At 36.6% G+C, this 16,839-nt stretch overlaps 1 protein-coding gene across 8 annotated transcripts in view; it reads right to left on the bottom strand.

Moving 5' to 3' along the window:
• Nucleotides 1–16,839, bottom strand: part of LOC129362983 (protocadherin alpha-C2-like) — a 181,209-nt gene that overhangs the window by 90,488 nt on the left and 73,882 nt on the right. Inside the window, exon 1 of one of the 8 annotated variants that reach the window (XM_055034881.1) lies at nucleotides 211–2,688. The exons of the other annotated variants lie outside the window; for them this stretch is intronic. Within the exon in view, the coding sequence (XP_054890856.1) occupies nucleotides 211–2,586 (2,376 nt within the window). The 5' untranslated portion in view covers nucleotides 2,587–2,688. Of the gene's footprint in view, nucleotides 1–210; nucleotides 2,689–16,839 lie in introns of those variants that run through there. 8 annotated transcript variants of the gene reach the window in all.

Below are 16,839 nucleotides of genomic sequence, written 5' to 3'. Positions count from 1 at the left end.
TTTCGCTCATCACATAAATTCAGCACCATGGAAAATGACTTAGTTCTTCTAACCCACACAGCAGTATGTTTTAACAAAATATTCAAAGACATATATTAAACGCATTTTGTTGTCTCGTATAAAAAAAAGAAAACAGTTTTCGACGTCATGTTTCATCTTCAGTTTTGGAAGTTACATATGCAAGAACTGTGAGTAATATAAACATCTTACCTTCTCTGTGTTCGGTAAAGTCTGAGTTCTGGTAAAAGTATCACTCCCGTTAATACTGATCAGTTCAGCATCTACAGGTGGAAACGGTGCGGGGAAAACCACTACGTCACTCTTCAGTGTGTCTGAGCTGAAACACACGTCATACTGCTGAGTAGCTTTAGAGTAAGACCAGCTCCCGTCAGGATGGGTGGTGATCATGGGGGCGCTGTACCTGCTGAAATCACTGTCTGTCCTGTGGCATCTGACAGCTATTAAACTGATGAGACTCAGCAGAAAGATCACAGACACTGACACGATGGCGATCAGTAGATACAAGTTCAAATCAGAGAAGTTGTCCTCCTTTATAGGAACATGTCTGAACTGAGTCTGGACATCAGCTGTGCTTTCAACCACCATCACATCAATAGAAACAGTGGCTGACAGAGAAGGTTCTCCATTATCAGAAACTAACACCATCAGTGGGTGACTTTTCAGGTCATTGTCGCTCATTCTCCTCTTAGTCCTGATTTCTCCGGTGCTGGTTCCGATCCTGAACAGGTTGTTTCCTTTGGGCTCCGACAGGTGATAAGAAAGCAGCGCGTTGTATCCAGAATCTGCGTCCACAGCCCTGATCTTTGCTACAAAGTATCCCGCTTCAGCAGAATAAGGGATGGTCTCACTGTTAACAGAGCCGTGCTCAGAATAAGGAGCTAAAATAGTTGGATTATTATTTTCATCCAGGATAAAAACATTAACAGTAACGTTGCTGCTGAGCGGAGGAACACCAGAGTCTGTAGCCTGAACTTTAAACTTAAACGTTTTCAACTCTTCATGGTTAAAAGACTGAAGGCTAATTATATCCCCTGTCTCAGAATTAATATTCACCAGTGTGGATAATGGTAATACATTACCAACACTTTGTAAAAATGAATATATCACCTTACTGTTTTGCTCATAGTCAGCATCAGTCGCAGTAACTCTCTTGAGTATGGTTCCCACTGCGCTGTTTTCCCTGATGGACACATTAATGACACCCTCTGAAAACAGAGGTGCGTTATCATTTACATCGGAAACAATTATAGAAACTATAGATGTACTTGAACGTCGCGGTATCCCTTTATCAGTAGCAACTAGAGTAATGTTGTAATTAGAGACCTTCTCCCTATCGATTATCCCGTCAACTAACAATGAATAATAATTCTTGTAGTTTGTTTCCAGTTTAAACGGTACATCATTTTTAATTTCGACCTTGACGTCACCATTTTCCCCACTATCTTTATCAAGAACTGAAACAAGTGCAACCACGATGCCCGCAGCTGCGTCCTCTTTCACAGTGCGATGCAAAGAAGTCACGGTGATTTCAGGAGCGTTATCATTTAGATCCAACACTTCTACCAGCACTTTGCTGTGAGCAGACATGGACGGCTGTCCTTTGTCACTGGCCTCTACTCTTATCTCAAATGCTTTTCTAACCTCAAAATCTATTTTACCCTTTACCTTAATAATGCCAGTTTGTGGTTCAATTTCGAACATATCCAATATGTGCTTCTGATCTTTGCTTCTCAACGAAAACACAATCTCGCCGTTCAGGCTGTCGTCTGCATCGGTGGCGCTCACCACGATCACCATTGTTCCTACCTGCGTGTTTTCTGTGATGTTTGTTTTATACAGCGGTTGGCTGAATACTGGAATGTTATCGTTGATATCCAGCACATGAACGATAATTTGCGAGGCGCCAGATTTAGGAGGAGTCCCACCGTCCAAAGCAGTCAGCGTCATGGTGATTGCAGCTTGTTTTTCGCGGTCTAATGCCTTCTGCAACACCAACTCTGCAGACACGCTGTCATCTGTTCTGTGCACAGCCAAAGAAAAATGTGCATTCAGACTTAATTTGTAAGTACTGACCCCGTTTTTCCCTATGTCTGCATCAGCCGCTTCAGATAATGCAAATTTGACTCCAGGTAAAGTGTTCTCGGCAATGTATAAATTCTGCAGAGTGGTGTCAAAGGACGGGGAATTGTCATTCACGTCTAAAATTTCCACGTCAATATGATAAATCTTTAACGGATTATTAATCACAGCTTCCACTTTAAGGGAGCATCTGCGCTCCTCCGAGCAAAGCTCTTCCCTGTCTATTCTCTCACTGACATAAAGAAAACCTGTCTTGAGATTTACCTCAAATAATTTTTTCTTCGATCCAGCAACAATCTGAAACATGCGAGATTCCAGCTGCTGTGTGCTGAGGTTTAAATCCTTGGCGATATTTCCAATCGGTGTCCCTGGGATTACCTCCTCTGGAATGGAATATGAGAGCTGCCCAGTCACCGTTTGCCAGCAGCCGAGTGAAAAAAGGTAGAAATACATCCCAAAACTGCTCCATCCACAAGAAAAGGCCATCTCTCTCCAATGTGAATGAAGAATGTGAAGCAATTCAAAATCAGAACGGATATTTAACACATAATAGATGATAATAACCCCACTGAGCTTAGTGTTAGTAACGTCCAGTGTCTCCTCAATGTCTGTGTAACAAAGAATGAGAACATGGACATCTGAAAACAGGAGGCGCTTCTATGTATAAAAAAATAACAGCTGCCTTAGATGGATCATCAGCGACGCCAGGTGGAGAAGGAGTAGCACTACAGGCAACAGAATGTTTACTCATCAATCGAGTATTATGTTATGTGCTTTGTCAAAATCCATCTGACAACAGTGTTACTACAACAAGGTGCAGCTCAAGTAACTATATGGCAATGAAGTAATGTGTGTGTTTTTTCAAAACTCTTTTTGTTGTAATTATTATTATTATTATTATTAGCACTTGTGAGTTCTATCATGGGTCAAAGTGTCTGTTTCCCTATCTAAACATCAATCAGCACTATATTTTGTTTCTCAGTAACCCATTTAAATGAACAAGTATTTTGCCTCAGACAGAGACATTTATTCTTCTCTTATCTCAGTTTATTTACAGCAACAATTATCTCTTACTACCGCTTAATTGTTTTAGTGAATTATCTCCAGTTTGCTGGGATTATTTTGGGATATTTCACATTTCCCCTGCATCTCCACAGAGACAGCAGTCATGCGCTTATGCAGATTCTCCAGTATGTAATCCTGGGATTAGATGCCCGATTCGGTAACTCGTGTCCCATTTCCATTCCTAAGGAAGCATTATTTGATTTGAAAACATTTCTAATCATCTTACAGCCAAAGTTATGTATTCAAAACCAGTTTTAATAATAATAATCTTTTATGATTTATGTGCTTAATTTCCAAATGTGTCAATGACATTTTTTTGTAAAGTAAGACACCTAAGTTAGAGACATGGGGTGACTATATGGATAAGTTTGAACAAACACAAAGTTAAATGTAAAAGTCTATTGTGTACTTGAAATTCAGTGAGTCATGTGTTTGCAGGTCACAATAAAGAAATCATGATCTACATAAATTTGTTATAAAAGTATTACTGATTACTTGTTAGGTTTAATAACATAAAGCTTCAGCATTTTTAAAGTGTAACCAATGATACTTTTATAACAAATTTATGTCAGATTATGATTTCTTGGTTAAAGTCAAGTTGTCATAACAAAGACATTTTGAATAATGTCAACTTTGTATTAAAAGTGTCATGATTTATCGAACGACATATTTATGACAACAGTCATAACTAAATATTTATGAAGACTTACTCATGTTCATGACAGGTGTTATGTCATAATATGATGGTGTCATGACAGCCTTATTGACAACCCGTCAAATAAAATGTTACAGCATAATTAAAAAAAAACATTTTTGTTTGTTTATCTGACTTTATTTTTTTTCAGAGACAATTTACAACACAATCTACCTTGAAAAAAAAATATTAATGCAACTTCACATAAATTAGGTACTTTATATAAGATTGAAGATTACTCTAAGTTACAGCTTGTCTGGGAAAACATCCATAGCATGGAAAAATAATCCACATTAAATGCTTTACTGTCATAAAACTCTATGGATTTATCATATTTTTAAATGCACACAAATATGTTTTTTCCCTAATGTTTTATTTACTAAAAACATTCATTCATTAAATAGGCATTTAGTGAATGACTATTTAATTAATTGTTGATATTTCATATCCTACAATTAATAAATAATAGTGAATAAGTTGTGTTTTAGAAAAATCAATATTTCATTCATGGTAGTTATGCATGATAATTGTACGTGCCTGCTCCTTTAAACATGTTTCACTCTTCCGGGAGCATCACAAGCGATGTGATCAAAGAGGGCGATGCCTGGTAACAGAAGGGCGGGGGCTGCAGGGGCGAAGGCAGTCAGTCACTTTAGGCGTTTCCCCTGCATTATTGATCAGCTTCCACCATATTTAGTCGCTAAAATGTGTTCTGTCACCTCTGTCTGAGGATTTCTCACTGGCTGTTTGGGGATAAATCTGGACTTAACAGGCGTCTCTACTGTATCATTCACACTGACGTCTGTAGATGGGGGGAAGGGTGCCATCTGAACGTGCTCTGAGGCCAGTCCTCCCTCTTTTTCTGCTTCATCCCTTTTTGTGCACTGCTCTCTCATCTCCATAGCAACTCCATCACGGATGTTTTTTTTTTTTTTTACACTCACACACCCACACTCACGCAGAAAGCTGTTAGTTTATCTTTCAGAGCAAAAGGAATACAAAAAAACAGCATACAGGATTGTGAAGCTACTTACACTTTTTCTGTTGTGTACTTTAATACTACAATAAATCTTATTGCATCATAGTAGCACTTATGGAAGAAAGATATATGCATATATATATATATATATATATATATCAAGCAGACACAAGCCCTGGGTTGCTCATACATTGGTAATGTAACACTGCTGTAGCATATTTACTGTGACTGCACTGTGGCAAAAATAGGTCTGTTCCCATCCCTGCAGACCCTGAGAAACCCTGACCTTTGCATCCTGCCATCCCCCACCCACTGCACCTCTGAGCCCCACGTTGTCTTGCAGAAGTTGTCCAGCAATTACATGGTGTTGGCAGTATTTTTTAGTTTGTAATACAGCTCATTATGACAGAAGGGGGCCTCACAGTTCTTGTTTAAATGTGCTGCTTTACCTACTATTTCCTTCTAAGTCACAGTTAGTTGTTTTTAGACATTTTCTTCTAATAAAATGCTAATAAAACAGCCCTCATCTATATATTTAAATTTGTTGTCTGTCCTATAGGAACCAGCTGTTTTACATAAACCATAAAACAGCTGGTTTATGCACTAGATTTTAGAAAGTTTGAACAAGTTCCACTTTTGTCATGTCAATTAATTGAAAATCCCCCACCACCTTTGGGAAAATCATCTAAATGTTTTATTGGTCAATGTGAGATGAGGCTTTGAGTTTAATTTGAATTTTGCCTTTGAACTCTCCAGCAAGTCTCACTTTACAGTTTCTTCTAATAAAATCTAATAAAATAGCCTTCAGACTCTATACTATGAACACCGAACCTGACTGAACTCACACCCAAAGTGCTTCAATGCTGTTCTTACTGGAAAAGTAAGGATATGAAGAAATAAATTTGAAGACATGGCAGGTAATAGAAAAATAAAGATAAAGCAAGAATTGTGAGACACCTACACGCACCTTTTTATTAACTAAACATAAGCACTGTTAAAATACATGTGGCTAGTTATGTATTAGCTTTATCCTCTTTTGTCTTCAGTATGTTTCCTGAAAGAGGTGAAGAGAAATATAGTTTAATCCTACTACTACTTAATCATTTATTTCCAAATCTGTGCTCGTCTCCTCTCATTTCTGGAGTAAGTAGGGCAGAGGCGGGTCTATGGAAACATGTGCCGGAACAAAATGAAAAATCAGGACAAGGCAATATGGAGCATGCCCAAAATCCAGTTACACATATACACACACACACACTGAGTGCCACAGTGGGGCACATTGTTCACTCTATTGGAAAGTAATGGAATGTTGCCTAACAGAAAATCATTTAATTAGTTACTCTACTGTAAAACAACGTGTACGCTACACCTGCTGCGTGATTATTTTGATGCCCTTTACACATCACTAACATTTGTATAAAAAAAAAGATAGAAAACCTGATGCTTTAAATTCCCAGCAGTGTGCTATTTTTATGCTACCCACTGTTTTCGTTTGAGAACAAAAAGAAAATGTTACCACACATCTGTGTGTTAATGATCAGAAATGTACACAGTGATTTATTTATAACTTCTGGTAAAAGTCAGTATAAATTGCCATAGTGAGTTTAATTATTAGGATTTGTATCAGACTATCAAGATCCACTTAGAATTTATTATGATTTTTCTGAATTACAGTTGTTTGTGTAAGACAAAACGACGGCAGAAGACACAATGTGAAGCCTAAATTAAAGGACACGATAGAGGGCAAACTCAGGACTAGATAAACAACAAAACACACATCTGAAGTCAAACCTAATGCAAATTAGGCAAAAATAGGGTGTAAATATCAGCAAATTTGATTAGAAATCCAGAATTATTGTGACTCTAATATAGACCTTTTACTAGGACAAAAATCTCTGCCTAGCATTAAAGACAGAGTCCATCTGAAACAACCCCTCACTGTGCACTCACATAATTGATTCACTATCCTCCCTCCTGTTTTCATGGTGACGCATATGCAGTCCTGTTCAAGCTCCCCCCTGCATCCTACTCCGCCACACCCTGTCTTATGTCACGGAGCAGCAACACCAGCAACAAAACATTCATTTGATCCCTGACCCTCACAAGTGAATGATAATTAATTTATGTCTTTTATGTAATTAAATAATTTTACGTCTTATGGATTACAAATTACAAATACCTGATTTTTCCACTGGGTATTTCAGTTTTTATTATTTGATCTCTCAGATGGTGCCTGAAGCCTATTTGGTGGGATTAGGAAGAAATATGTATTTTGGTAAAGCACATCCAGATTTGATAAATACAATGCTCACCATTCAGGATGCTTGTGTTTGACTCAGACACACTGGGAAAATGGGACAGAACTTGCTATTTATGGATCAATAGTCACACAGATAGTCAATAATAGTTCCAGTCATGACAGTGTAATACGCTAAATAAATGAAGGCAAACAAACACAGAAAAAAGTGACAGAAATGTATGCATTTTGCCACAAGGAGGAGCCCTTTCACCCGCTTCTTTGTTCTCCGTAGGAGTTTCCACATGTGCAGACATCCTGATGGCAGAAGCGGGGGTGAATATAAAATGCTCTATCAGATTAGCACTCTTATGCACTTCATAAATGGCATCAGCATTACAGCTTCACCAGCAGCCTGAGAGTGAAATGCCGTTTTCTTGGCTCCGGATATTTAAATGTCAGCTGTGCTAGATTGCAAATGGAGATGTGGATGCATCTTGTTTAATAGTACCGTCCTCCGGTTGAAATAACAAAATAAAAAAAAAAGAAGAGACATTGAGAACATCGTCTTATCTTTAACTGCAGATCATGCAAAAATGTGGGGCGATTATTGAGTGTACAGTATATGTCTTTTCAGTAAAACAAAGAAACACCCTCTATCTGCACTTTTGTTCACTGCACAAGCATATTCATGCAGAATGTGCAGGTTATATTTTTACATTCTTATTAGTCATGCAGCAGAAGATGCATTAAGCAGCACTAGATGTGGAAAGCGCTGCATGCGCAGGCCAGGGCCATGACTTGTTTCTTAGAAAAAAAATGAATGAATAATAGAAGAGTGTGCTGGTCTGCAGAGAGTCTCATGTTAGAAACTGCTGGAATGACTTTGTGAGGTTGCTCTACTTTCTACAGGATATGACGACGACTATTTATAAAATAATGACTTGCCAACCAATCGTGTGCGCTCTGGCTGACACTTTCCAAAAATAGTAAACGCCTTCCACTCTCATCACCCTCAAAACTACACATATATATGAGACTAACTTGCGCTTCATCAACCTCAGATTTCATAAAGGAAAGTGCAGGCTACCTTAAATTTGAATTATTGCTGTTCGGAATTTTGGTTCAAAGAAATATGAGTAATTGTGTGTGAATGGCTATTTCTGTTCTACACTGCATTACTGTAGATTATAGTGTTCAATCAAATGTAACAACTTTTTTCACACATTCTCAGTAATAAGAAAACACAAGCTGAGTCAGAATTCAAGCTTACTTATTGTATGCAACCGTTTAAGAGCAATTATCAAAAATATTGAATTTAAGAAACCTTTTTGATGAACATATCAAACTCCAAATTACTTTCTGAGTCAACTTGTGTCGTCTTACCTACATTCACATTCAATACAATTCACTGTGCCTTGGCCCATGAATTATCCATCACAGCATGTCTTATGAGGCAATTAGATTTGCTGAGAAACTTTGTTTATATTTTTAGTACATCATAAGAAACTATTTATTCTATCTGCTGCTAAAATTGGAGTCAAATAATCAGTTGTTTAGTTATTGATACGTTGCAATGACTGCAGGCACTGCAACAAACTAAATGAAGCATTTCAAATTCCCCACATGCTGCCAAGAAGAGAAGTACAAGATGCTCTTAAGGCACGCAACAATTACTCCACTATATCATACACTTCAATGAGTAATACTATATAAATGATAGAAGAAAATTATGAATTAACGTAAAATAATGTTTGAACATTGAAAAAAATAGAAGGTTATCTGAGGTAATTATCTGCAACAACATGAGTGAAGCTTTGCTAAAAACAATCAGTTTGTATAGGAAAGGTCATTTATTTTTAGAGGAAATAGGAATATTTACTTTTATCCCACATGTTTAGAAACACTGCTATTCAGATGCTGCATTGCTAAATCTGCCAGTGGTATGAAGATTTTTGGACTTTCAAGCATTAAAAATTGATGTGCCAGAAAGAAAAAAATATCATGATCAGTCAAATAATTTCATAAAGTGGAACTTTCTTATTGAAAAAAATGTTTTATTTTTACTTAAAGTAAATCACTGCAATTATTTGATCACATATAGACAAGAGTCTGATGCTTTATGAAATATGCAAAACATACTTTGGGCTGCTCTTTTTAATGACTTGAGGAGGCTCAAGCTTGACCAAGTAAAAGAATAATTCATTTAATTTTTCAAAACTCATTCATAATTCCAATAAAAGATTTAATAAACTATATATTTTCTAAGTTAAGAGAAATTTGGAGTGGTACATGGAGAATACCGTTCCTCTGGCTGGTTAAATTTACACATTTACATTTACTTGAGCTCAAACAATACACCGTGAGGAATAGTTTTACTACATTATAATTTGCATTTTTAGTAGAACAATATTATTATGAAGTATCGCTACTCTTAAATAATGCACTACTCACTGCAAGTAACTTCACTGAATGAAGAACAAACAAGTTTGTACCACAAATCAAATCAACTAGACACAGACTAACAGTTTATGGTAAAGTGAGCTTGTTATGGTATTTTCAATTTGCTGAACCTCTTCCATTTGTTTTGTTAGTTTTAAACTAAAAAAAAAAAATATTTGAAAGTTTTTTTTCTGCTTAAAATATTGTATTTTGCAGAAATATTAGTTATTTCATTTTAGTCTGTAAATACCAGAATTTGCAAACATATTTGATTTTGTTTTTCTTGATTCCATAATTTTTACAATATTAAATAAGATGTTATGATCAGTTACTAAATAGCTAAGTAACTCTTTCACAAAATACTCTTTTATTCTTATTAATTTTTTGGATACCTGCTTTTGACTTTTACCTCAGGAAAAACATCTTGAAGTAGTGCTACTCTTACTTGAGAACCATGTTTGTGTACTTGACCCAGCTTCAGTTATAAAGGGCAACAATTATGGTATATCACTAATAGATCATAGGCAGGAAATAGTTGGCAGTTCAATAATAGTTAGCAGTGAAACATAAATAAATAAAATATGAAAAACAAGAAAAGAACAGGAGAGGAAAAAGGATAAAGTTGAATCAATCCTTATATCCCATGAACCTGCAGTTGCAAAAAGCAACAGGAGAGGGCATAAGTAAAAGAAAAGCAGCAAAGGACGTCAGCATGTGTAGGAGGGGGGAGGGATAGCAAAAATCTGAGATAAGGGTTCTTTGTTTAAAAACGAGAACAAGGAGAACGGAGACATAGATAGAAACTGAGGAAACTATCACATAAAAAGGAGAGACCAGCAATAGGTGAAGCAGAGAATCAGATGTGGTGGAGAAATTGGAGTAGTGATGAGAATAAAGGCAGGCAAAAGGAGAAACATGGCGGGAGGAGAAAGCAGGATCTGAGTCAAGCTGACAGCATTAACACTCATCTTCCGCACCCATCTCTCTGTTTTCTTCATACATTTAGTCTGCGGGATAAGATGACGGGAAACACTGAAGAGGAATTTACATTTACATTAAGTAACAAATGAGAGCAATGTGACATAATGTAAGCGCTAATCTCCATAACACTGTCACAATAACAGAACCAGCTCTGAATGCCCACATTTCTGATTCATTTTCCGGACAGACGGCTCAGCTCAAAATAAGTACAGCAGAACAAGTTTACAAAAGGCAAAGCTGCATGTGGGATGTCATGACTCACGGACTGTAAAGATCACCTGACAGGTTCAGACTTTACAATGATCACCAGAATATCTGCTCATTTCAATATCAAGGGAAGGCGATTCATGCTGTACATTTATTCATTAATGTTTTCATCTGTTTACTTATACTTCTGTCAATCTGTCAATGTCATCTGATCAGTCACCGTCTCCACATGCCCTCGCAGGACAAGAAGTACTTGAATTCTTGAATTTAAGCTGAAACTTACGATGATATTCAAAGGTGGGTAGAGTACCCAAAAATTGCTATGAGTATTATTACTTCAATATGTTTTTGCTCAAGTAAAAGTAAAAAGCAGCCATCCAAGAAATTATTTGTGTGAGAAGAAAGTTATTTTGATATGAAGCTACTCAAATACTGACACCTGAAATATCATTTTTAAATTATTGAGTCAGACAGACAAAATTATAAAATGCCGCAATTCTCATATTTTAAAGACTAAAATCAGGCAGAAGAAACACTTAAATATATATATATATATATATATAATATATATATATATATATATATATATATTATATATATATATATATATAATATATATATATATATATATATCCTGATGCATTGTTAAAGATTATGAATTGACAAATAAACCAACTCTTTGCTAACTGTTGGCTGAAAATATCTAAGTCATCAGACATAAATCATTGAAATAAAACAAAATACACCCAATATTTTGATTTGAATGTTTTTGTGTATACATAAAAGAAAATAACAATATTGAAGGAAAGTATTTTACAACTATCAGCAAGACTTTTCATAAACTCATTGGTAAATTATGTTGAATAGCATGACAGAAATGTCGTCTTAGCTGCTCTAAAATAAACTTCTGCTAAACAGCTTTATTTTTCTGAGACAACCAGAGAAAGTCAGAAAAAGAATAGCAAAGATGACTGCACTTGCTGAACACAAGACTTAGCAATTACCCAAGATGCATAGAGAGAGAAGCAGATGTGCAAAATAGCCACAGGGTGGTGAGGAACCCCTGCAGCTTGAGACTGGTCCTCTTCCTCAGTAAACATCTGATCCCATCAGGTTATAGTCAGAAATAAATACAAGATTCAGTTCTAATCAGACAGAATTCATAGCCGTTTAGCCCATTTACCTTCCCTCACCTCCCTACCCCCCTTAGCAAACACTATGTAGATCGAGCTAGAAGAGTCCAATCCTCTTATCAGAGTTGTGTCCAATGTCTGACCTCACGACTTTGGATTTCCCACACCCGTTTAGACCTTTTTCAATCAAACACCAATACCTTACTCCATCTATCTCGATTTGATAATCTGGATTTAGGTTTTCAACATCAATCAATCAGAGATCCTATGCATTTGTCCTTAATGGATGTGGCTGACACGTATGTAGCCTCGCATTGACCCATAAGTCAGTTCATTCCCGCAGGCATGCCATGATGTCCCGCGCACAGCAGCAGATGTTGTGGCTGTGTGGGTTCTGATGCCAAGCAACAGCTCTGCGGACCCACATCTGTCCTAATCTCTGTTGATTCAGAAAAAAATATATACATCTTTAAAAAAATAAAAATAAATAAATAAATAAAAGAACTTGCCTTGACTAGCATTAAAACAGGCCATCAAGCACCGGTTATTATATCAAACACACACACACACACACACCCCCACACACACACACACACACACACACACATATATATATAAACCGGTGAAGCATTGTGATAATCATATTCCTACTGTTACTATAACAATTCCTTAAAGAAAATATGTAAACATCATTATGATTCCCAATTTAAGCTTTGCTCATCCAGCAAGAATTTAAAATGACAATCCAACACAGCATTTACTAATGCCATTTACATAGTTGTTGAGGTAGAAGCTGACAGGGTTCAGTCCACCAGGTCAGCTGATCATGAAATGAAAAAGGCAATGAAGAAAAGGGGATTTTATCAACACAACTTTGATTTCACAACATTTAGAAAACTATGGGTTTATTTAACCCAACCATCAGAGAAGAAAAAGTCACACAAAATAACAATTATTCATGAAGGTATATTTCTAGATATGACCCAAATACCCTTCACTGGCTTTGACCAATTCATCTTAAAGCCACACATGGCTCCAAACTGCTCTTCATCATGTACTAGGACAAAATAGCAAGATCAAAACATGCTATGCCAAGGAAGCTAACCCTACAGCTGTGAATGCTCCCTCCAATGAAATTTTGGCCCACTCACTCCTTTTCTACCCTATTAACAATGAGGGAAAAAATGTGCATGAAATTAGTAAAAGATTACAGTCTGTAAAATGCAATTTTAGAAAAAAAGGTGCAAAAAAGAGATTATTTACAGTGAAATTATGTTAAAGTACAGGGAGTTTTATGTCTAAATTGTGTTTACACCCACTTTCTTTGCTAAACTCCTCATCAGCTGCACAGCAGTAGCATTTGTGCTGACAAGGACAATGTTGCCTCCTAATTCACCACTAACAATTCAATGGAATGTCTGTGGAGGGATAATGCTAATAAAAACATGAACAATCATTAACAGAAGAACACATTAAAATAGCATTAGAAGATACAAAAACGCTTTATAAATGTCGGGGAAGCAGACAACATAGTGTAAAAGTAATATTCACAGTTATTGATGGTCATCTTACATTTTCTGAAGAAATAAATGTGGAAAAACACAATGCCGCAATATGACCGTAAGTGATTAGTGAGCAAGAATAAAAACAATGTGACTCAGATATGAAAACACTCTCATGGTTATCACAAACCAAGACAACAGGATGAATATAAATAGACAGTAAATAAATATCAATAAAATATCAATTAAATATCAATAAAATTAACTCTTTATCAGCTTACATACATGATTACATTTCTGTCAGCCATTGAAATTGAGACAAAATCATTGGAGGAAAATTAAATTCCTCCATCCATCCACTTCGTGTCTATAGTCACGTTTCCATGCACAGTCACAACAGGACTAGTGCTATTTTAGAAAGTGAGGGGAACGTGGGGCACACCGTGGGCATGTTATGCATGAGACTGTCTTCCTGAGTGGGAGGAAGTGAATGATGATATGTATTTAGGACGTGGTGGTCAGATGGTGACAGATTAAAGTCCAAATGAAGCATCAGTAGCTGATAGAAATACAATGCCGGCTGTACTGGGATCAGTACAAAGGTACAGATGCAGGATTCAATTTTATATTCACCCCCGCCTTATTACTATTATTAAGATCATTGTTAGTGCTTCTGTCTTTTGAACTGTCTGTAGCTGAACTCATATATTCAAATTGTTTACAGGCCCAGTCTTCCCGAAACAAAAGAATCAGAACTTATTTGACAGGTTCTAATAAATATTTTTTTCATTATTTTTTTTTAATTTTCTGTCATCTTAATGCACTTCAGCTGTCTGAAGCGTCATTGGTGCCTATAAGCATTTTAGTAGCTTCAGATACAGGAAACTTGTAACAGATATTACAAGTCTTCTGTGTCTTGTCAGTCACAGAAGACCACAGACAATCCCCCAAAGAAGAAGACAGTGAAGATAACATCCCAACAGACTGTTTCACTCAAAGAGAAGGCCTCTGCAAATTGCACTGGCAGAAAAAAATCCCCTACCTCTGTGGTTAAGAAGAGGATTTGTGTTTTATGGTGGAAACAATATTTGGGCAGACTGTCAGAAAGATGACTAAAACAAGCAGTCTGATCAAGGGATGATTAGGCTGAAGTTAAACAATTAAACAAAAGTGCTGATTGAGTCTTTTTTTTTTACACATATATCTCTGATCTTAAAGCTGGAGTGGGAAAACTTTTACAAAGTAAAAGTTTTTGTTGAAACTGTTTTGTGACAGGACATGTCCAGGGTCCCTGCCTCTCGCCCCGAACGTTAGATCGGCACCAGCACCCCTCCCGACTTCACTGGGGACAAGGGTGTCAGAAAATGGATGGATGGATGTTGTGACAGTATAATCCAAGACAAAAAATCTGTGAAAAAAATAGATAAATAAGATCATGCCTCTGCATCCTTCTGACGGTCCTACTTCCATCAGCAGAAGTATGTGTTTCTTGGTTGCCTCCTTTGTGTATGCAGTCACTTTTCTTCTGTAAAAGTGGCTTTGGCTACAGAGAATTAGACATTTGTGAGCTGTTGGACATGAGCTGTTGTACATCACAAATGTTTGTCTACGAGAATACTCTTCATGTGTGATGAGTAAACCTGACTGTTTTTGCTTCAGCAGCAATACGTTTGTGTGCAAATTAGATTAGCATCCTTTCTCCTGACCCCAATATGAGAGGCAAGCATCCTCATACAAAGCTGCAGCAAAGAAGTGAGAAGCTGCCCTACTGACACACAACAGCACAATCTGCATCCACGGCCGCAACCCCACAGGCATGAGGCATCGTGCTAAAAAACACATGCCAGATTGAAAAAGGAGACAAAATGCAGAAAGATGGACAAAGTTCAACGGGGAAGGAGATGAATGAGTTCAGGATTACGCATGAAGAGAAGAAAACTGAGAGTAAGAGGAGGGAGGGGTAAAAAGAGCAGCGCTGATAAGAAAAGATGAACTACTAAGAAAGAGGAACCAAAGTATAAAATGATATGATATAGTGATAAACATAATTTACCCCCTCCAAATATATATATATACTACTTATAAAATCTAAATTATAGGCAGCAAGATGAAGCAATAAGAAAATCAAAGAATGTCAAAATGTGACACATTCTGAAATTCTAAAGTGAAACGCATTAATCATCTAAAAGGTTTCGTAAAATACAGTTTAGGACGTTGTTTTAACCTATTAATTATTTTATACTTGCCAAGTTTGTCAGAATACACAGTCTTTTAACACTTCTACACGTGTGAGGACTGGGACTAAACATCAGCTCTGGAAGTTTACCTGGATAGGCCCACTTCCAAAGCACATAGCCACAAACAAACACGCTCTAATATCTGCGTAGATCACAATTAACATTTTGAGGTTCTTAATAAAGCTGAAAATACAGTTGCATGTATTCTTTATACAAAGCCGACCATGGAAATATGAAAGACAGAGGGAGAAACAATTGATTTTCTTCAAACTTTTGCTAAAAATAACTAAACTTGCCCCCATTTTATTCTTATTGCCATATATTATTCAGCAACACTGTTTTCTGCCTACATGAACTGGCTGCAGCAAAATGATGCAATGTGCTCCTGTTCTCAATGAAATATTTGTGTGTTCAGTTACTTTAACTGAACACAAACTGGCTTGACAGTTACGATTTAATACACTATATTTCACAGCACGAAATGACGAGTTATATTTCACATCATCACTGCCTGGACATCGACCTGTAACTAAGGTAAGGTTTCTTTTTTGTTGTCTCTCTCCCTGGTGACGGTCATTTTATTTTTCTCCTGCTTACTATGAGAGAATTAAGGACCTCCTGCTGATACTTACAAAACCCACTATTTGTTGTAGTTTCTTTTAATTTTTTAATCAATCTCCTTTCTCTATTGTTCATGAGTAATTTCAATATAAATTGTTTACTCTTCTCTGATTTAGTTTTTGTAAACCTTTACTGTTTCATGCTCAAAAATAATGACTGACAGGTGTAAGGATGCTTAATTTATAGGTCAACTCTGCTATTTGCTTCAGGATTAATTCACATAGTTGACAGACTCAGGAAAATCAGACACATTTATCAGCTCTCTGCTTAATAAGACATAGAGCTTGCTTTTGTAAGTTAATTATCCACTTAAACTCCAGCCCCAAAGAAGGATTTAACATCAAATTAAGATAATTATGGACAAAAGCAGCATAAACTCAAAAAATGCAACAGAAGCTTCATCATTGGTAACAATAATTATAATAATAGTAAACAGCGTTTATCCATAGCGGTGTTTACATAGCTCTAACAAGAGCAACAGAACCATCATAGAAATGTTCAGAGTTGATTATCAGAACAACTGACCGCAGCTGAGCAGAAGAAGAAAACAGCAGAGAAGAGCAGAGCAGCGTGACTTACAAAACACTTGAGAAACAGACGCTGTATCTCACCGGCTGTCTGTAAAATATAAACTAAGCTTCC

This window comes from Poeciliopsis prolifica, unplaced genomic scaffold, assembly GCF_027474105.1.
Source record: "Poeciliopsis prolifica strain line A6 unplaced genomic scaffold, Auburn_PproV2 SCAFFOLD009, whole genome shotgun sequence".
Taxonomy (NCBI): Eukaryota; Metazoa; Chordata; class Actinopteri; order Cyprinodontiformes; family Poeciliidae; genus Poeciliopsis; species Poeciliopsis prolifica.
The sequence above is the reverse complement of the archived record's forward strand: the minus strand, read 5'-3'. Positions and strand labels throughout refer to the sequence as shown.